The 22,749-nt window shown below is 41.6% G+C and overlaps 1 protein-coding gene across 1 annotated transcript in view; it reads right to left on the minus strand.

The window, feature by feature from the left end:
- The window catches only part of LOC116980425 (adapter protein CIKS-like), a 32,600-nt gene extending 10,526 nt beyond the window's left edge, over positions 1 to 22,074 (minus strand). Inside the window, exons 1-3 of the mRNA XM_033032613.1 lie at positions 21,643 to 22,074; positions 4,131 to 4,720; positions 470 to 512 (exon numbers count right to left, since the gene is read on the minus strand). Coding sequence (XP_032888504.1) covers positions 470 to 512; positions 4,131 to 4,720; positions 21,643 to 21,668 — 659 coding nt within the window. The 5' untranslated portion in view covers positions 21,669 to 22,074. The remainder of the gene's footprint in view (positions 1 to 469; positions 513 to 4,130; positions 4,721 to 21,642) is intronic.
- Between the last annotated feature and the right edge of the window lie 675 nt (positions 22,075 to 22,749).

Raw genomic sequence — 22,749 nt, forward strand, 5'->3', positions numbered from 1 at the left:
ACTATCCAACACACACTAGGGACAATTTATATTTATACCAAGCCAATTAACCTACAATCCTGTACTTCCTTGGGGTAGACAGCACCAGGATTATTTTTTTTAAACTGCTAACAAAAAAATGTCATTCGGTATCCTCACTCAGAATCACAGAAATTATCCAGACTTGCTCTCCCCCCCTCCCCCAATAAATAATATCAACAATTACATTTGTCCGGTACTATATGTTGCATTTCTTTTTATCTACTCTTCTAATCAAAGTTTATGGAACAAATACAAATTATAACTGCCTACATATTCCTCCCTTTCAATGACAATTGTTTCCTGTATGTTAAAATTCAGCAATTCTTAAGCAAATCTTTGCAAAGGTCACACATAAATGTCTGACCTATATTTTGTATGTTGCAATTGACATTTTTTTTTAAATCATGACCTCAAAAAAAAAAAAAATAAATAAACTTTAAATTCCTACCTCTGTGATGAAAAATATCCAGGACCATATGGAGGAATAAAACCTGCAATTAAATGGAAATACTACCAGTCACACAACACAATCTATTGGCTATTGCAGTCTGGAAACTTCCCAACACAATTTAGGAGCATAGTTTTTGTCCTTACTTCCTTGAACTACTTTTCAACTCTGGTAAATCCACAGAGTCATCGTCTGCTAATCTTCACCCATTCTTCCTTTCCCTCTTCAGACAAAGTTACTTGTCAATGACATGTTAAAATTACTACTAAATCTATTTGCACTGATTCAAAAGCAACAAATACATTTCAACTGAAAACAGAGAAAGCTATTGTAATGTAATAGTGTTACCACAATATAAGAGTGCCTCTCCTTAAGAATGAATTAGTAGCCATTTGTGCCACAGTTATCACAGGGACCTATACTGAGATTATCCAACAGTGGCATTACAGTAAAAAGGAGATAGACAGAAACTCTCCTGTTGCTAATCATTTTAACTCCCTTTCTCATTTCCATACTGACTTTTCTGTCCTGGGTCTTCTCCAATGCCAGAATAAAGCCACACACAAACAGGAGGAACATTACTTTATGTTCCCCTTGGGTAGCTTACAACCCAATCGTATGAACAATTAATTATCCAATTCATTTTAGGTAACCTACAAACCTACATGAATTTGACTGAACTTTATTGCCTTCCATCAGTGATCACTGTGGTGGATGTTTATGTTAAGTTCTATAATGTATTGTGTTATTTTAATTGTATGGCTGCATGGTAACTCAAATATCACTGTACCTTAATTGGTGCATGTGACAATAAATGTGAACTAGAACTTGAAGTTGAATTTTAGGGAACGCACACCCTCCCTTCTCTCTCCCCACCCCTTCTTTCCCGTCTTCCCTCTGCCCCACTTGGATTGACACCCATTTTTCCCTCTCCCCGAGCACCCACCCATCCCCTTCCACCTATTTTCCTTCCCCTTGCTTCACATTTTGCACATCTTCTATCCTTATCTTACTCTTCTTTTCATCTCTGGCCTTTGTCCAACCATTTGCCAATCACCACCCTCCTCCCCTCACCTGTATCCACCTATCACTTGCCAGACTGCATCACGCCCCCACCTCTCTCCTCCCTCTACTACAATCAGTCTAAAGAAGGGTCCCGACCCAAAACATCACCTATCCATGTTCTCCAGAGATGCTGCTTGGCTACTTTTGTTATATTTTATAGTTAGTTAATTGTGAGCTATTAAGATTGGAAAATAGTCAAATATATGCTCCACAAGGAGCATTTTGACTGGAGCTGTTCAACATTTACACAAGCCATTTGAACAATTATAGGGAGTGGATACAAACAGAATAGATTAGAAGGATATGACGCAAATAGGAAGGCAGTATCAGTCTGAAGAAGGGTCTTGACCCGAAATGTCGCCCATTCCTTCGCTCTGGAGATGCTGCCTGACCTTCTAGAGTTACTCTAGCATTTGTATCTACCTTCGAGGAAAACAGTATGTTGACCTTTATTGTGAGAGGATTTAAGTGCATGAGTAGGAACACCTTGCCACAATTATAAAGAGCCCTAGTGAGACAGCAATTGGTTTCCCTCAGTGTTGCAGCGCACACACACACACTCACCCGCTCTCACTCACCCGCTCTCACTCACCCGCTCTCACTCACCCGCTCTCACTCACTCACACCTGCAATGGACCACAACTCTACTTTATTCGACACCAGATCCACACCCTCAACAAACACTTCCTCGTCTATCTGGACACAAGCTTGCCCGCCTCCAGACCAGTCCCTCCACCGACACTCCTTCACTCGACCACCCGTAGGCCCGGAGCTCCACCGCTGGACTGCGGCGCCGCCGACCGATCACCACGAGGACGAGATGGCCACCACGAGGAGCGACACAATATCCACCGCCTTTCTGACCCTCACTGACTTCCCGGCCAGGAACACCGAAACTGCCGTGACAGCCAACTCTCACCGCCTCCCTGGGGCCACCGCCGCTGTTGCCGACCTTCACTGTCTCCCCGGAGCCACCGGTGTTGTTGTCGCCGACCCGCATCTCTACTCCAGCCCCCCCAGAGACTTCGCTGACACTTGCCTCTCCACCGTCTACCAGCGGGCCAGAGCTGTCACCTCACCAGAGTTCCCGGCCCAGCACCTGGCCCACAACTTCCACGATACATACAGCACGTGGTCCGACTCTGCTGGGGCCTATTGCTTCCCCACCCCCTCCTACAGGAAACCTCAGTAGTGATGGGGCTTCCCCTTCCCACTCTTTCAACCAGGTTACCCTGACCACACACCCGCTAGTTAAAATTCTCGCTGTTTTGTTTTTGGCTTTTTTTTATTTTTATTTTTTTTTAATAAAAGATGTGCCGGAGTGGCGTTCCGGTGAGCTCCGGCAGCACTGCATCCCTGGTTTCCCTACATCAGAAAGGATAAACTTTTAATAGAGCGAGTACAGTGTTGGTTTACCAGATTTATGACTGGCATAAAGGAGAGGGGACACATTGTCATATGGGAAGAGACGGACCAGACTGGGTATGTACTCACCAACCTAGAAGAATGAGATGTACCCTCACTGAAACACACACAAGATCAGACAAGAACATATCGAATGGTGGAGTGGGTAAGAATGACCCTTTGACCACATCCCCCTCCCATTTCTTATATGGGTGGAGAAGAGAAGGATGTTATTCGTGTGAAACATTCAAACTACAGGACCCTGTTAGATTGAAAGGCCCATTTTTATATTGTTACAGTGCAATCGCATTTAACCAACAGCTTCACAACCATACATGCTCTTTGGAAGATAACATTTATAACAGTACTGACAGATTAAAACACTGGAATATTTTCCCCCCTCCCCACCTATTCTTATCTATTCCCACCTCCCAGACAAACACAATTTGAACGCAAGGATTAAAATTTAGAAATTTATCAAAAGTAGATTTCCAGCAATGGAAAATGAAAATTACTCCAGAAAGGCAGAATGGTTGTACAGGCCCTGTGGATGTATTTTAGCATCAGTGAGCTTTTGAATAGAAAGCAAGTAATGGTGAAGACACAAAGACAAAGATAAGCACAAAGAGACGTAGAATAAACATTCAGGTCATGCTTCATAAGTCTGACATTTCTTTGGACCATGACTTAATTGAAGCACGTATCATTGAAACATGTTCAATACAGTAGGCGGTGGAAAATACACTATTGAAGCTGCTTTCCTTCAGAAGGGGCAGTAACTAAAACCAAGATACTCCTTGCACACAAACTATGTAAAAGATCACACAAAAGGAGCATCTCCCTGGTATTCCCTACGACCAACAAAACAGACTACCTTACTGCTACACTGTGAACATGCTATGCACTAACCTGCTACTGTGTTTGCCTTCAAACATAATGACCACGCCTCAAAAATAATTGCTCATTGGCTGCTTTTGGAATTTCCCATGGAGTAAAAAAAGATCAAATGTTTGACTAGCTAGTCTTCAAAGCAGTTGTACACTACTTTTACTCCGCAACAACCAATGCAGCTCTGACAACCAATGACAAAATAATGTACATAGTAATAAAGACACTCCAACTGGTACAGAATCTTTTTCAATTAATTGATTATGCTTCCTTAGTATATTGAAAAGAAAATTCCATGGGTAACCTTGTGTCCCAAAAGGGTTGTGGTCCGCTCTGGCAGGAAGACGACGAGGTTCTGGAACATACACTGAAACACCAGGTCGGCAACTGCTCTGTTGCAAAACAGGACTGTGCGGTCGAACTTGAAAAGACACCAAAGGATACCCGGGTTCAAGATGCGTCAGTCCAAGCGTGCCATGTAATGACACTGATGATGGCGGTACAATGCTTCCATTCTGCGGTGAGTGAGCCATGCCGGTACTCAGCAATGAGTTGTCAGCAGGTTCAGAAGTATAACCTCCCATGGAGAAAGAAGAACAAGGACCGTGCCGATTTTCAACATATCGTGCCGGGGATCCGTAATAGTTATTCACATGTTGAAATGGAGTGGCAGCGCTAGTACTGTCAACACCTTTAGAGAAATCTGTAGAACATGCTGAGGACGATGAGAATTGTCCAAAATGATCACTGGAGCAGCAATTGCCTGCCACCGGCCTGTAATGCCCAGATGATGCGATCTGCGATCTTGAAGGAAAACTTTCACTGTCTGTTTCATCGTTTTCCTCTGGTCTGTTCTGAGGTGCATTTGCATGTTCTCGAGAAGAATTTGGACATCTGCAGAAATATTTTCAAAAAGTAGATAATGTCAAAACAGAAATTTAAACATTCACAGAATATAGCACTTCAACAGTTTAAAAATACAATGGATTTTAATTTTTAGAGCAGGAATATGCAAGAGAACATAACACCATTTAATAAATACAGTAAAACAATATAGCCCTTGAAAAAAATAGGTCATTCATAAACATTTTTTCAACCTTTTTGCACAAAAAACAAACTTGAGGTAACTTAGGGATGGGTCAGGCAGCAAGAGGAAGGGCGAGTAAGAGATAGCTAGTGAAGTGCATCCAGCTCAAGAAGGGTTGATCGGCAAATGAGGAAGGTACAGAGAGAAGGGTGGAGATGGTATTTCAATATTTTTTGTATTTTGACCTGATCACTTGATCATGAAACAGTAATGATTAAAGATCGATAGCATTCCCACTGATCAGAATACCTTCCCAAGAACTGGCAGAGTGGGCTTGGGAGATAGCTAGGGATGTGGATTTCTAGGAAATTCATGTTTGGAAACCATTCATGGGTGAAATACATAATTCCAGAATCAACACCAAGGAGTAACTGCTAATTTAACAAAGACTGTTAAATCCAACAGAAGAGAAAAATGGATAAAGCTTCAAGGGAAACAAAGATGCATATCATATAACCATATAACCATATAACCATATAACAATTACAGCACGGAAACAGGCCATCTCGACCCCTCTAGTCCGTGCCGAACACATAGTCTCCCCTAGTCCCATATACCTGCGCTCAGACCATAACCCTCCATTCCTTTCCCATCCATATAACTATCCAATTTATTTTTAAATGATAAAAACGAACCTGCCTCCACCACCTTCACTGGAAGCTCATTCCACACAGCTACCACTCTCTGCGTAAAGAAGTTCCCCCTCATGTTACCCCTAAACTTCAGTCCCTTAATTCTCAAGTCATGTCCCCTTGTTTGAATCTTCCCTACTCTCAGTGGGAAAAGCTTTTCCACGTCAACTCTGTCTATCCCTTTATGGAGCTAGTTTTGGAGATTCAAGAGACTGCAGTTGCTGGAATCCTGAGCAAAAAGCGAAGTGGGGGAAGAACTCAGAAGGTAAGGGAGCATCTACAGAGGGAAAGGGACAGCTGATTTTTAGGGTCAAAACATTCTTCAGTGTTTGGCTTATTGGGGACAACAGGCAATGAGAATTCCACACCCAAAATAAAACAGGTAAAATAAAGTATGCATAAAAAGGATGTAGAGGACTGCAGATACAAGAGAGAGCAAGAGAAATGTTTAATTGGAGGTAAGTACTGAGTCTCAAAGAGGCCTTTGCAAAATGCCAAAAGAAACAGGAGAGCTATAAGGTACAATAGCAAAACCCTTTTCACGCAAAGGGTGGTGGGTGTATGGAATGAGCTGCCGGAGGAGGTAGTTGAGGCAGGGACTATCGTGACATTTAAGAAGCAACTAGAGGGGTATATGGATAGGACAGGTTTAGAGGGATATGGGCCAAAGGCAGGCACATTAGACTACTGTAGCTGGGACATGTTGGTCGGCATGGGCAAGTTGGGCCAAAGTGCCTGTTTCCACACTGCATGACTCCATGAAAGCAAATGAATGGTGAAGGGTTAAGTTAGGAATGCAGGGAGCACAGAATTTCAGAGTAATGAAATGAAAGACAGTATTGCTGGATAGGAGAAGGCATGAAAGAAGAAAAGTAATATCATTAGAATGCATATCTCTAGACTGGTAATTGAATGCAAACATTGAATCTTGGAAAATATGGGTTAAATAAGCTTGATTAAACGAGTTATGTAAACAGTGACCATATTACACTGTGTGACCTTGTCAGCATGATGTAATATTTGGTCATAGGCATGAGCGCCTGTTTTTCTATTGTAGTAAACATGCCAGTGAACTATCAAATCAACGTTTGCAATAATGGTGGCCAACGAAAGAAGTCAAACAATACACAATAATGGTTACCATGGTACAACATGTAAACATCACCAAAACATAGTGAGCCAGAGAATGGCATAAACTGCTTATGTACAGGTAATCACGTTTGTATTCACAATCGTATATTTCATATTTCCTTTTGACATAGGAGGGTAATCAGCCCATTAACTCTATTCCAGTTCTCAAAGCAATGCCATCAATCCCACCCGTCCACAATTCCTTGTAAGCTCATCTCGGAAACATACCTACCAACTCCACTCCAATCATTTAACCAAATGCCTACAAAAGGAGTAATTTACTACAGATAATTTACTGCACCTAATAATCGGCACATCCTTGACATGTGGAGGAAAAAAAGAGCACCGAGAGAAACCCGCATAGTCATGGAAAGAATATACAAAGACCACACAGACTCAATGTAATCCCACATAGCTGGAGTTGTGAGACAACATCACTGTGCCAACCATCAATCCTTTGGGGTTTGAAGTTGTCTATAATGATCATTGCAATCTGTGCAAGAAGAGTGAGAACAGACTGGATGGTAACATTTCATGCAAATCATTGAAACAGTTCTCTTGCTCATTCTAAATCTCAAACATTTTTGTAACAGAAACCCAGAATGTTATTGGTCACCATGTCAAACTTTGAATACCCAAAGTTTACAGTTGAACAAATGGACCCTTAGAACAAGCCCATGACCAGTCTTTTGCAAGAAAATTAACTAAATGTTAATGTTAACAATTAACTTAATGTTGACCTCCTTAAAAATATATAGGTATAGCTCCAAGGCCACATACTCAGCACAACTGACTTAACGACACTTCCAGCTCTGATGCCGGGTCCCAACACGAATCCTTGACCAGCGCTTTGCCACCTGACAGGCTGTGTTACTCCACCAGTTTGATTATTGCTCCATGCTCTAGCATCACAAATCATGTCTCACTCTGTAGTTTATTTTATATCGATCATACACAAGTATGACCTGGTTATATTGCTCATAATGAGTATTTTTGTAATGTAAACTAGCAAATGTGTCTCTTCAGCATTTAGATCTCCCCTCAATTTTTTTTAGTACAATTGCCACAAACTACCAGTCATCGTTTTGTCTGAATTTTTTTCTGGTTGGGAGAGAGCAAGTCAAGTAGAGCTTGGTGTCATATGCACAAGTAGTGAGATAGAGGTATAATCACAATCTTGCTTGCAGCATCATCGAGGGCCATAAACACAAACAACAGACAAAGCACCAATTATACATAAATTCTACAAAACTGTGAAAATAAATAGACTGTGCCATCAACAAAACACAATTAGAAACCAAGTCCATGAAGTGCAAGAGGAAGTAGGAAATGACTCTGAAGAAGGATCTCGACCTGAAATGTCACCTATTCCTTTTCTCCAGAGATGCTGCCTGACCCGCTGAGTCAGGCACGGATATCGCTATCAAAACATGGGGGGGGAGAGAACACAATTTCTTGGCGGCCACGTGCGTGCATGCCCACGCACGCACGCACATGAGCATACACGCGAGGCTTCGGCCGTGGGCCCTGTGGACGGTAACATCGGAAGCTGACCTGGTTGGTGATCGACTCCGAACTCCAGCAAAAGCAGCTTCGTCCGCCCCGAATCGTAAGGGTAAGACCTCCCTGGTGGAATAAAACTGGGTGAAAAAAAGGTTAATATTAACATAAGCATGTGACCTCTGTCACTCCTGGGCGTGCTGCTGACAGCAGTAGATGTACTTTTAGTAACATCCACCTAACTAGTTCCTTCCCTGCTCTCATGGTTCTGAATGATTTAAAAAAAAACAAAAAAACTGGTATGCTTTTGCAAACTCTGCAACTATGATTGAGCACGCCCAGGAGTGACAGAGATCACATGCTTATGTTAATATTAACCTTTTTTTCACCCAGTTTTATTCCACCAGGAAGGTAAGACCTCCCACTACTTGCAACCACCTTCAACTAGCATCGCAACCGGCTTCGACTAATAAATTACCGATTTTTAAAACGGCAACCTATTTTTAGTCAAGGCCGGTTTTGAATTTTTGGAAATAATCGCCAGAACATAGAAGAATCGGAAACCACTATCGACCATTAAGGAGACTGACAAAAACCTCCGGGAACCTCATGGAAACCTTGGGTGGGGTGCAAAGTCTCCAGAGGTTTCCGTTCAGGTTTCCTAAGTGGGACAGGGGCATACGTACTCACTGAGAGACTACAGAAAGATACTGATGACAAGATCTAACTTGAGTCTCTGTTGCAGAGGCAATGATTTGTATGAACACTGTTCCAAAATAATCTTTCCCTTCTAAATCCGTATTAAATGCTATTGTTTCATGATCTCCATCTGCTCTCACTTAATTCATTATTTCTTCAAATTATCAAGGTAGAATCTGAATGTTTGCAGGAGGTTGGCTGTTATAGTCTTTACCTTATAAAATACGTCTACACTTCTAAAAGATGATGAAATTATTTTTGCCAAATACCAGAGATATTTACCTCCCATGCTGCTCGCAACGCCGGCCGCCCCTGGCTTGCCCTCGCTCTCTTGCCGCTGGATTTAATTTTACATGCAAGTAGATTAAACAATAGTTTCCTATTTTTAAATGTTTCCTAATACCAGACATTTACAAATGGTGAAATGAGCCAGTGCCTGATGCTCTCAGGATGGTAGTATTTACCAAGACCAGATCACCATTCTCTACTCTGCAATGTAGATAGAGTCAGAGAGACAGCAAGCATGGAAATAGGCCCTTCAGTCCAACTTGTCCATGCCAACCAAGATGCTCCATCTACACTAGCCCCACCTGCCCATATCCCTCTAAATCTTTTCTATCCATGTACTTGTTCATATGCCTTTTGAATGTTATTATAGTACCACATAAAGTGGAGGTCCTCAATAACTGGATCCTGTGGGCCCACAATAGGTCAATGTCACCATGGGTATCAGTGGAGCAAGCCACATCGAGCATGAATCATTCCATTAATTCCACTCAGATTTTCGCTGACTGCCTAATCCCTGTATTCCCATCACTTTGACTCTTTTTCCAAAAAGAAATGTGCTGTACTTCTGATCATCTCCTACTCATGTAGAACTTTCACTAAGCCTCAGCTATGTGTCTGTCATTACATCTCGTGTACGTCTTTTAGCTGACAGTGATCCCTTTTTTTTTTTTTTTTTTAAATGCCTTCATGCTGCCAAATGTTTCTGACTCCAAGATCATGTCACATTTTATTCTGTGGCATTTATACCTCAATTAGGGATGCCAACTGTCCCATATTGGCCGGGACATCCCGTATACTGGGCTAAATTGTGTTGTCCCATATGGGACTGCCCTTGTCCCGTATTTGTCTTCTATTACTCGGGTCAAGGGAACCTTTGGGTCGGAGCGCCGCTTCCAGACCCGCCTCACCCGTCCCGACTTAGTGCAGCCCATGGAGTGCAGCAGCAGCGCCTCGCCCATGGCCCCTTTGGTCGCCAGCCCGTTCAGCTGTCCGACCTTCGGACCTTCGCTTCCCCCGACACTACCACCCCTCCTTCTCATGGCCGATCATCGGTTCAGCACCCAGGCCAAAACTCCTCAGCTGGCCCGCCGGCTGGGCTTTGTGTACAGTCCAGCACCGAGGCCGACTCATCATTTACCCAGCCACTGCTGTGTCGGTCAATGAATTGCCGTCGGGAATTTGTCCCTTATTTTGACCTTTTGTCCATTATTTGGGAGAGAAAGTTGGCAACCCTAACCTCAATATTGATCAAAGTTAATTTCCTTGCTGTTAAGAGATATATAAATCCATTTTGAATTTGCTATAATAATTAATGCTTTCAAAGACATTTTGAACTTTAACATTTATTTAACACGTGGAGAGCCCAATTCATTTTCTTTTAGAGAAAAATTACAAAGTTGACTCACAATGAAACCAGGCTTCCTTTACACAGCTACATTTCATTTACCAGATCTGACGAACATTCCTGTTTCCTCACATAGTCTTAATATTTCTTCATAATTTTCCTCAGTTTGACAGCTTATAACATTTAGCAATTGCTATACATGTTGCCAATGATACATAACATAATCTTGCCACACTTTATAATAGGAGATAGATATCAACTTCAGGAAGTGGAGTACATATCCCAGTCTGCATCAATGGTGATGAAGTGGGGATCGTCAAGAGCTTCAAGTTCATCGGGGAATTTGTTCTGGTCCAATTATGTGGATGTTGTGGCCAAGAAAGCACAACACCTCTCCTCCCCCAGAAGACAAATGACATTTGCAAAGTGTAGAATTACTCACTTTCTACAGTTGCACCACAACACAGTTTGGTGCAGCAACTGCTTTGCCTAAAGGGCCTGTCCCACTTACGGGATTTTTTCGGTGACTCCCAGCGACTGTCGCAGTCATAGCAGGTCGCTAAAAAAAGCGGCGACTGGACCCCCCCCCCCCACCACCACCCCCACGACAATGTCTACGACAAGCTATGACAACCTACCACACAGTCGACATCAAGCTGCGGCAATGTACCGACAACCGGCGACCCATTAGGACGTCCACCTACGATCACACCTATGACAACCTACGACCACACAGGCGACAACCTACGACAACCAAAGTCAACCTACGTCCACCCGCGACATGCTACGACAGGTGTTTAGAATTTTTTTGCAAAGTAATTAAAAATAAATAACTGAAATATCACATTTACATAATTATTTTGGCAACGATTACAACCTCAAGTCATCTTGGGTATGACGCTACAAGCTTGGCACACCTGTATTTGGGTAATTTCTCCCATTCTTCTCTGCAGATCACCTCAAGCTCTGTCAGGTTGGATGGGAAGCATCGATGCACAGCTATTTCAAGGTCCCTCCAGAGATGTTCGATTGGGTAAGTCCGGGCTCTGGCTGGGCCACTCAAGGACATTCACAGACTTATCACAAAACCATTCCTGCATTGTCTTGATTGCGTGCTTAAGGTCGTTGTCCTGTTGGAAGGTAAACCTCTGCCTGAGGTCAGAACGCTCTGGAGCAGGTTTTCATCAAGGATCTCTCTGTACTTTGTTCCGTTCACCTTTTCCTCAATCCTGACTAGTCTCCCAGTTCCTGCCGCTGAAAAACATGATACTGCCACCACCATGCTTCACCGTGGGTATGGTATTTGCCAGGTGATGAGCGGTGCCTGGTTTCCTCCAGACATGACACTTGGCATTCAGGCCAAAGAATCTTGGTTTCATCAAACCAGAGAATCTTGTTTCTCATGGTCTGAGAGTCCTTTAGGTGCCTTCTGGCAAACTCCAAGCGGGCTGTCATGTGCCTTTTACTGAGGGGTGGCCTCCATCTGGCCACTCTACCATAAAGGCCTGATAGGTGGGGTGCTGCAGATATAGTTGTCCTTCTGGAAGGTTCTCCCATCTCCACAGAGGAACTCTGGAGCTCTGCCAGAGAGACCATTGGGTACTTGGTCACCTCCCTGACCAAGGCCCTTCTCCCCCGATTGCTCAGTTTGGCCTGGCGGCCAGCTCTATGAAGAGTCCTGGTGGTTCCAGAATTCTTCCATTTATAAATGACGGAGGCCACTGTGCACTTCGGGACCTGAAATGCTGCAGAAATTGTTTTATACCCTTCCCCAGATCTGTGTCTCGACTGGTCAATAACAATTCCTTCGTCTTCAATGCTTGGTTTTTGTTCTGACATGCACTGTCAACTGTGGAACCTTATATAGACAAGTGTGTGCCTTTCCAAATCATGTCCAATCAATTTAATTTACCACTGGTGGACTCCAATCAAATTGTATAAACATCTCAAGGATAATTAATGGAACCAGGATGAACCTTAGTTCAATTTTGAGTGTCATGGCAAAGGGTCTAAATACTTATATAAATGTGATATTTCAGTTATTTCTTTTTAATTACTTTGCAAAAATTTCAAAACACCTGTTTTCGCTTCTTCATTCTGGGGTATTGTGTGTAGATTGATGATAAATCATTTTTTAATCTATTTCAAAATAAGACTGTAACGTAACAAAATGTGGAAAAAGTGAAGGGGTCTGAATACTTTCTGAGTGCACTGTATGTTCTAAAGTTCAGCCCTTGCACTTTGCACATATTGCCTGCAAATTTCTAAGTGAAGAACATACCTGAATTTCATACAGTTCAATGGGAGTTAGGAATTAAAATCTGGCCAAATGTCTCAAATAAAATATTTTAATTTTTAGATTTTTAAATGCCACCCAAATGGCAATTAAAAAAATCAATGGATCAACAAGATCAGTCTGAAGAAGGATCCGGACCCTAAATTTCACCCACCCTAGTCCTCCAGAAATGCTGCCTGGCCTGTTGAGTTTCTCCAGCACTTTGTGTTCTGTGCTGGATTGCAGCATCTGCTGTTCCTTGTGTCTTCTGAGAACAAGATCCGATTCCTTTGATTTTTCCCTTTCACACATCAGCCAATGCATCCAGCACATTATTTTTCAACATTCCTGCCAGCTATAATGTGATCCCTGTCACATCGTTCCCTCCCCACCCCTCTGGTTGTTGCATGGAGATCAGGCTAAAATTACAACAAAAATATTGAAAATGTCCAGAGAATGTCTTTTACTCCTATGGAAACACTTTAATGCAAGATCTGAATACTTTAGTCATGGTTTATTGCTGTTTAACTGCACTTTGAACGTGCAATAGGTTAATCTTTCCACCCATTTTATTCATTTAAACATCAACTGCATGAAGTTTTAACATTAATGCTAGCAAGCCCATATTGATGTTTGTTTCTATATAAACAAAGAAATCACAAATAAACTTCAATACATTAACATTAACTGTCAAGATTCCATAATCTCTTCAACCTCTTCACTTCATCGCCTAACCCAGATTATAAAGAGCAATGCATTTTTCACTGAATTTACATTCTCTAGCTTTAGACTCTAGCTTTGCAGGAAAAGACTCTGGCAATTCATCTTATCTCTGCCTCTCATAGTTTTATAATCCTCAATGTACATGTCCTTTTTTCAGTTGAGTCAAAGTGATCAAAGGAAATTGAATGAATACTTGAGTGAAAAATATGAAGTAAAAAGAGGGTATCATGACTCGAAAGAGCCTGCATAGCCAAAATTAACTGAATAGTCTCCCTTGTCCAATGGTTATTATTTTAACAATATCAACCTGTTGTGGCACCTTGCGTTCAGCAAGCCTGTACCTTCCAGTCTCTTTGTTGTTTTGTTGTCCTTCCTTCTAGTTTATATTTTTTTGCCAAAATGGGCATGTCATTCTTGTATTAAATTCCAATGGCAATTCCTTTTTGCCATTTCCCCTGCCTCTCACCATTGTTTTGTACTTGGCTTTTGTCTTCTAAAGGTCATATTATTGTGGTATCATCGTAGCATGTTTGATGAGGCTGGGGTTTAGAACGAGGTTTCACAGTGTCAGGGTATGCAATAAGACATTTGGAAATGAATGAGAAGTTTCTTCACTCATTTGGTGATCTTGTACAATTCTCGATCACAAGTTACTGGACATTTCTAAGAAGGACAAGTTTTCAAAGGATATGGGGAGGAAGTGAAATTATGACTGAGGTATAAGATCAGCCATGATTGTAATGAATGGTGGAATGGATTTGAAGGGCCAAATGATCATTGTTATTTTTTCACATTTTGTTAGTATCCTTCGCTCTGGGTATAGTTCCGAATCATTCGGCAGTTAATGTGTGAATGTTTTAGTGATATCAATCTTCACTTTGAACCATGACCTCGATAAAACACTTCTCCCATAAACAGCAGCCCAATAACAAACGTTTTTATTAATTTATTGATTGAAGGATAACAACCAGAACTCAATTGTCTTTCAGATAATAATGTAGGATGCTTCATACTTGTTTAAGAAGAACAACAGGGCTAAAATTTCACAGTTTCATCCAAATGATGGCACTACCAATAGTACACCATTCTGATAGTATTGTTTTCGTGCAGATATTCTGTTGGCCTAGTTTTGTGTGCGTGAGTCTCGAGAGTGGGAGTTAAACCTACAGTTTTCTGATTTGTGCAAGAATGCAACTAACTGAGGCAAAACTGGCACTTTGAATATGCTTTAATTATTTCCCCATGTAAATGTTTTTGTCTTTCAATTTTTGTTTAATTGTAGTTATAGCTGTATTTTTTTTGGTTTTGTGTACTTTTTTTTCCAAAAACATTGCTCGAATACTAGTGAAGGATGTGGTTTCCTGTCATAGAATCTGTATCATTCTTGTTAAAGTTTGGTTGAGTTTGATGTGGAAATTAGTCCAGGAATTTTAGGGGCTACACTTACGGGTAAAAGTGAGATTTAATAACCTCCTCACACTTTCCACTGTTTCAAGATCTTTCTGTTCCCTTGCTCCAACCTGCGTTTCTTTCAAATTTGCAGGTATGGGCTCGATTAATTATAATAAGGTGAGAAATGAATCCCATTCGCTGAAAAACGAAGACATTTTGGATGTCCTTAAACAAAAAGCTTCACCTCAAGAATAGATGCGGCAGAGATATGAAGAGCCAAGTTCACGGTAAATATTATTCCACATTGTTGTGCATTTCTTTTTGTAAGCAGTTCAAACTTTTCAATGTCAGGTAGAACAGCTATGAATTATATAAGTATTTCTTCACAACTGGCAATTTCACAGAAATGCCGTGAAACAACAAACACCTAAAGATTAGTTACTAAGCAATGGTAATGTACTAGCACAAATAAAAGGACAACAGCACGACAGACATTTATTGCTCAAATTCTCAATGGAGAATAGAAAGCAAAGCTGGTAAAATGATTCCTCATAAGTTTAAAAATTACACAAATCATAAATTAGCACCAATGCTGTGCCAAAATAAAAATCGTAGCTCAGTCCCCAACTAGCCCATTTTCTTCCAAATGCAAATAAATCCTATCGCGAGGAATCCATTCCACTGATGTCAGCTATTGATTAGTTTCAACGTATACAGACATCTGGCATTTTATACAGCTTTTTTTAAACTTGACGTCTGAATGTTACTTGTCAAGAAGTTTGTCATTAATTCCTCAAGAAATTAAAAGAATCATGCACCATTTTTTTAAAAACTTTGCACCCTCCCACCCCCTCCCCATAATGCTTCCTGTACCATAACTAGTTTGTTCACTTATAAGCGATGATATAATTTAAAGCAGGATCGTGAAGAACATGTAACCTGAATTATATTGTGCCAAGCGAAGTTGAGTTTATTGTCATATGTACAAGTACGGTGAGGTCCAGGTACGATGCAAGTTTGCAACAAAAACTGCAGTTAAATCTCTTAATGTGTTTTAAGGGCATGCCATCAAACCCAAGCCATAGGATGGCCTAAAGTATTTTGGAGGATATTAAAGGAAGGAGTCAAGGGGATTTAGACAGGCAATTCCAAAACCCGGATCCTCGGCAGCTACGAGCAAGGCTGCCATTAGTAATTAAATTGCAGGGATAATCAAGAGATCAAAATTGAAGGAATACATTTATAAGGACTAAGGCTCTTGGAGGATAATATTACAGAGATAGGGAGTGGCAAGGAGTTGCATGAAACTGTAGATACTGAAATCCCGAGCAAAAAACAAAGTTTTGGAGGAACTCAGCGGGTCAGACAGCATCTGGGGAGGGACTGGACAAGCGATGTTCCGGGTCAGGTCCCCATTTCAGATTGGGGGGAGAAACTAGAGAGTTGGAATGTGGCAAGGCTGTGATTAAATGTAGTTTGACACTTGTCTTGGGATGAAATACAACACCAACATTCGAAAAGTCTTGTTCAGCACAGGACAGTCACAAGGGAAAGGGATAGAATTACTCGTGATAATAAAAAAAGTTAACTAATGACTTGCAGGTCTTCAGAAATACCAACCATTTGAGATTAGTACATAAAAGAACCAACCAGGATAACACAATTTCTCATTATTAATTCTTTTTTTTTCTTTCTTTTTAAAAAAAATATTTTTATTAGAAGTAGACATATTATAAAGTATAGTTACATATTATAGTAAAAAGACTTTTCATATACATCAGTCATACATTATTTAAATTTTTAATTATCAATTACTTCTGCTTCTAGTGTTTTTATTTTTTATAGAAAGAGAGAGAAAAAGAGGGTAGGTAGTTACAAATTAAAAAAAACACAGAAAAACAGAGGAGGTGGAATGGGTTACCTGTAATACGTCAATGGAGATAGGTTCGTAGATTATAAAGTATAGCTTTTCATCTGATCCCGAGTTCAAGTTTCAGTTGGGTCCTCGTGCTGTGCCAATCTATCCCTTCAGATAGTTAATGAATGGAGCCCAGATTTTATCGAAAATATCTTGTTTGTCCATTAAGACAAGTCTAATTCTTTCTAAGTATAGGGTCTCCGACATTTCCGTAATCCACATTTTAATTGTGGGGGTTGTAGGGCCTTTCCAAAATTTTATATTAATATTTTCCCGATTATTATACTGTAGTCGAGGAAATTTCTTTGGTTTGTTGTGAGTGTTAAACTTTGTTCTGATATTCCAAGTATTATTAATTTTGTGTTTGGGTCCAGTTTTGTATTAATAACTTCTGAAGTTATTTCAAAAATATCAATCCAGAAATGTTTAAGTTTTATACAGTTTGCAAACGTATGTGTTAAATTAGCCTCTAGATGTAGACATTTATCACAAATAGGAGAGATTTGTGGGAAGATTCTATTTAGTTTTATTTTAGAGTAGTGTAGTCTATGTAAGACCTTGAATTGTATTAAAGTATGTCTGGCATTTAATGAATCTGGCAGAACAGGTTGGAACAAATCTGGCAGCACAGATTGGAACAAATCTGGCAGCACAGATTGGAATGATGGAACGAGCTGCCAAAGGAGGTAGTTGGGGTAGGTACTATTAGTTTAGTTCATTATCACGTTTATTGTTGCAGTGAAAATCCTTTGTTGCGATCCAGCCAGTCAGCGGAAAGTCTACACATGATGACAATCGAGCCATCCACAGTGTACAGATAAAGGAAATAACGTTTAGTGCAAGATCAAGTCCAGTAGAGTCTGATTAAAGATAGTCTGAGGGTCTCAAATGAGGGCGATAGTAGCTCAGGACTGCTCCTTAGTTGTTAATAGGATGGTTCAGTTGTTGGATGACAGCTGGGAAGAAACTGTCCCTCAATCTGGAGGTGTGTGTTTTCACATTTTGCACTTCTTGCCAGGGGGAGAGGGGAGAATGACCGGGGTGAGATTTGTCCTTGATTATGCTGGTGACCTTGCTGTGGGAGCGTGAAGTATAAATGGAATCAATGGAAGGGAGGTTGGTTTGTGTTCCCAATTCTTTTCCATTTCTTGTGGTCTTGGATGGAGCTGTTCCCAAACCATGCCCTGAAGCATCCGATAAAATGCTTTTATGGCGCATATTACCACATAACAATTACAGCACGGAAACAGGCCATCTCGGCCCTACAAGTCCGTGCCGAACAACTTTTTTCCCTTAGTCCCACCTGCCTGCACTCATACCATAACCCTCCATTCCCTTCTCATCCATATGCCTATCCAATTTATTTTTAAATGATACCAACGAACCTGCCGCCACCACTTCCACTGGAAGCTCATTCCACACCGCCACCACTCTCTGAGTAAAGAAGTTCCCCCTCATGTTACCCCTAAACTTCTGTCCCTTAATTCTGAAGTCATGTCCTCTTGTTTGAATCTTCCCTATTCTCAAAGGGAAAAGCTTGATCACATCAACTCTGTCTATCCCTCTCATCATTTTAAAGACCTCTATCAAGTCCCCCCCCCTTAACCTTCTGCGCTCCAGAGAATAAAGACCTAACTTATTCAACCTATCTCTGTAACTTAGTAATCTGTAAACATTGGTGACAGTTGTTGGTGACATGCTGAACTTCTCAAAGATTAAAAGACATTTGGACAGGTGCATGGATAGGATAGGTTTAGAATGATATGGGCCAAACACAGGCAAGTGGGACTGTGTAGACCGGGCATGTTAGTCGTTGTGGGCAAGTTGGGCCGAAGGACCTGTTTCCATGCTGTATGATTTCATGGCTATATCATAGGGGTGGGGGAAACAATTCATACTTTAATAAGTGCAATAGAATTAATAATGAGAAATTGTGTTATCCTGGTTGGTTCTTTTATGTACTAATCTCAAATGGTTGGTATTGATGACACAACAGATGGTGGGACTCATCAACGGAGATGACGAATCAATGTACAGGGAGGAAGTAAAACAACTAGTGGACTGGTGCGGCAACAACAATCTAGCATTAAAAGTCGACAAAACAAAGGAGATGGTTGTCGACTTCAGGAGGGCGCAGCCAAAACACACACCCCTCAACATCAGTGGCACCACAGTGGAGAGAGTGGAGAGTATTAAGTTCCTCGGAGTGCAAATTACAGACAGTCTCACCTGGCCCAGGAACAACACTGGGATTGTCAAACGGGCCCATCAGCGACTGCACTTCCTGAGGAAACTCAAACAGGCCTCACTCCCCACCAACATCCTCAGGACTTTCTACAGGGGCACGGTGGAGTCTGTACTCACGTACTGCATAAACACGTGGTACTCCAACTGCAACTGCTCAGACAGGAAGGCTCTGCAGAGGGTAGTGAGGGGAGCAGAGAGGATCATTGGCGTCTCCCTACCCTCGGTACAAGAACTGTTCCAGAGCTGCTGTCTGAAAAAAGCTCTGAGAATAGCTAAGGACAAACTGCACCCCCTCCACACACACCTGGATCTCCTGCCATCAGGCAAGAGATACCGTAGCATCAAAGCCCGGACTACAAGACTGCTAAACAGCTTCCTGCCACAGGCTGTGAGGCTGCTAAACAGTCACTCTGTACTCAGTCACCTGATTCTGCGGCTTTGCACTGGCATTTTTAATAACTCTGGCACTGGCCACTCAAATCAGTTGCCCCGGACATTTTAATGATTGGTTTTACTGTATTTTAATGTTGCTGTTTTACCTGCTTTTAACTATTTATACTGTTTCATCAGGGACTGGCTTGTTTTTATTGTTATTATGTGTGAAATGTTTTAAGTTTCATGTGCGATGCTCCGGTATTCCCTGGGAAACGTCTTCTCATTTTGCACTGTGCAACTGTTGCTTTGCAAGATGACAATAAAGGTTGATTTGATTTGATTTGAATTGATTTGATAGGGAGGTTGCACGGCAGTCGAGGTCACAAACCGTGACCCGTACTGTTGCCACGCAACGCCAACTGGAGTACACGCGATGAACTGCAGGTAAGCACTTACCATTGTTTCTAGCGTAGCGGGCCAGTTAAAAGCCGCCAAAATGGTCAATGGTCAAAGTTTCAGAAGTGATAAATCTGGCTGTAATTTTTTTTTTTTTTAAAACCCATGGTTCTCAAGTGAGATGCTCAGAAATCGCTTCTGAAGCGAAATTTATCTTTTTTTTTTAAATCGCAAACTATACGTGGGTTTTGAATTACATTTTACTCAGATGCAAGCCAAGGAATGGCATAATTGTTAGCTGTTAATTTGGACATAATCGACCTCAGTAAATTGACAATATCTTTGAAAGGGAGTGGGTGTTTAAGCTGTCTGGACATTTTATTATTTGCCAAAATATACATCTCAATAGCATAATGTTAGAAAACTTACTTTTCCGCACCACTAGTAAGTCTGGAGATTTTTTTAATGATAAATTTAGCTTCAGAACCGTTTTCTTTAAAATTTTACAGCCAGATTTATCACTTCTGAAACATTTTAGATACCAAAGGAATCAAGAAAAAACACAAATAATGTCTTAGTTGAAGAAATGCAGTGAGCAAATGCGATAATTGCCAATATTTTCAATCTTGATATCTGCAAGGCCAATGTTCGCCAACCACTTTAGCTGTTGTTGTCCCTTCAGCTCTCACATCTCTCTACCATCATTTCTCCTCACTTTTGGAATTCTGAAGTAGGATAAAATGTCTCTCACGCTTACCCCGATTTCCACAATTATTTACAGCGCAAAAAATGACAATTTCGGCCGTTTTTAACAGGTAAAAAAGTACGCGTTTCGTGTATTAGTATGGAAGCTGCCATGTACTCCACATGGTTGAGCTGCTCCGTGCGTCACGCCCTTTGACCCGATGGCCTTATGTCCAACCCACCCACCACCCTTTGTGTAAAAAAAGTTGCCCCTCAGTTTCCTATTAGATTTTTCCCTCTTCACTTTAAACCCATGTCGTCTAGATTCTTGATTATCCTACTCTGGGGAAATGGTATATGTGAAACTTCAATTAAATATTCAAGCAATATTCATGATTAATTAAAAGCTTATGCTGCAGAATCACCCGGGTTATTAAAGTATTAAAAGGCCAGATAGCTTCATGACTCGGAGGCGCGGAGCCATCAATCTCACACCGTCAATCTACTTTGGCCCACAGGTGAAAGTGGTTGAAAGATGCGCCAACACTACAGGGTATGAGTGACACAATTGAATGTATAAATACTTAATATATAAAAAAGAGTTTTTACACTGATTTTCTATATTTTTTTAAAATTCTGAATTAAGTGGGATTTTTTTTGGGGGGGGGGGGGGGTGGAAGGAGGAACTTCCCTAAACACCGGGGTTCTCGACTCCGATTGATGCAGCAACGTCTGTCTGTCTGTCGAGTTGCAACCAATACACCCGGCATCGCCGGAGAGGAGCCGCGCTGTGCCAGCCCGCAGGAGGCCTGGCGCGGCTTAGCGCCCCGAAAGAAAGCTCCAGAGCCCGTCTCGACGTCTTCATTTCATATGCCCACTATTCTCACACGTTGGATTAACATTGGTAGACAAATAAACTAAAACATTGCAGTAGTAGTAATCCCCAAACCCTGTGTAATTTTAAACAAAAATCCCACAGGTGAGCACAACATTAAAATTCACACCTAAGAAAGGAACGCCCTTGAATGATTTTGAGGGAATCGTGTCCGGAAGAGAAAGTAGTGAAACTTTGTATCGGGAGGAAAGGGGTGACAGGGGGATAAAACAGCGCGCTGTCGCCTCACCTCAGGATCCTTACGGTGCTGCTCATGTCCACAGGTAGGGTCTGTCCCAGCAGCGAGTCGGTGCTCCCGTGCTTCGCTCTCTCACCTTCAGGTGCGGTTGGCGGCGGTCGATGCTACCTGCTGCCTCCGACTGGGCGGATCAAGCTGCCTGATGTCAGCAAGCCCGGGCCGCTCGATCCATTGGCTGGGTGACCGGCTCCAACTGCTAAATCTCCTCAACTCTCCCAAACAGTGAAACACTATCCTCTGGATCCAACCTTGTTTTAACTCCAATTGAATTGCATGCAAAACGCAGTCTGCTCACAACTCGAAATTAATCCCCCCCAGCTCCACACACGTTCTCTCTCTCTCTCTCTCTCTTTCTGTGTGTCTTTAAGAAACGCAGCAACAGAACTGCAACCACAGCCCGGAAAACTACTTCCGTTCTGTTTCCAGAACTTCACGTGACAGCAGTCAGACTGTCAGCTCGACTGTTACCTTGCCAAACAACAAATCTTATATTAAAAAAAACACCCGAGGGCAAAGTACACTGGCATCTCCAAACAAAGCGTTATTAGTTAGGAGGAATTTAATGGGCGATGTGAGTAAACCGGTGTCACTGCATTTATGGTTGGATTTTGTTCAAGTTTAAGTTCACATTTATTGTCACATGCACCAATTGAGGTACAGTGATATTTGAGTTACCATGCAGCCATACAATTAAAAGACAATACACGACAGAACTTAACATAATCATTCACCACAGTGATCACTGTGATGGAAGGCAATACAGTTCAGTCAGTCTTCCTCATTCTTGTTCCCCGTGTTCCTGATTTCTGCTAAGAATACGTCTGAGAAATTCAAAGATTTGTGTACCACGCCTTGATTTCTTTAAAAAAAAGATAGCATTTCCTTAATAATGACTCACCTCATTGTCATACGAAAATTAATGAGGTCACCCCTCCTTCTCTAAATCCCATCTGCCACGTGTCTGTCACTTGGCCAGTTGACCCATACAGATCTATAATCTCCATCTTGAGATTTTGTGGGTGACATTAGTTTTATAAATTTCCCAATGATGTGTCACTTGTCAATTCCCCATGTCACCATTTATTATTGGAACCTAGT

This window comes from Amblyraja radiata, chromosome 14 (assembly GCF_010909765.2).
Source record: "Amblyraja radiata isolate CabotCenter1 chromosome 14, sAmbRad1.1.pri, whole genome shotgun sequence".
Lineage (NCBI taxonomy): Eukaryota > Metazoa > Chordata > Chondrichthyes > Rajiformes > Rajidae > Amblyraja > Amblyraja radiata.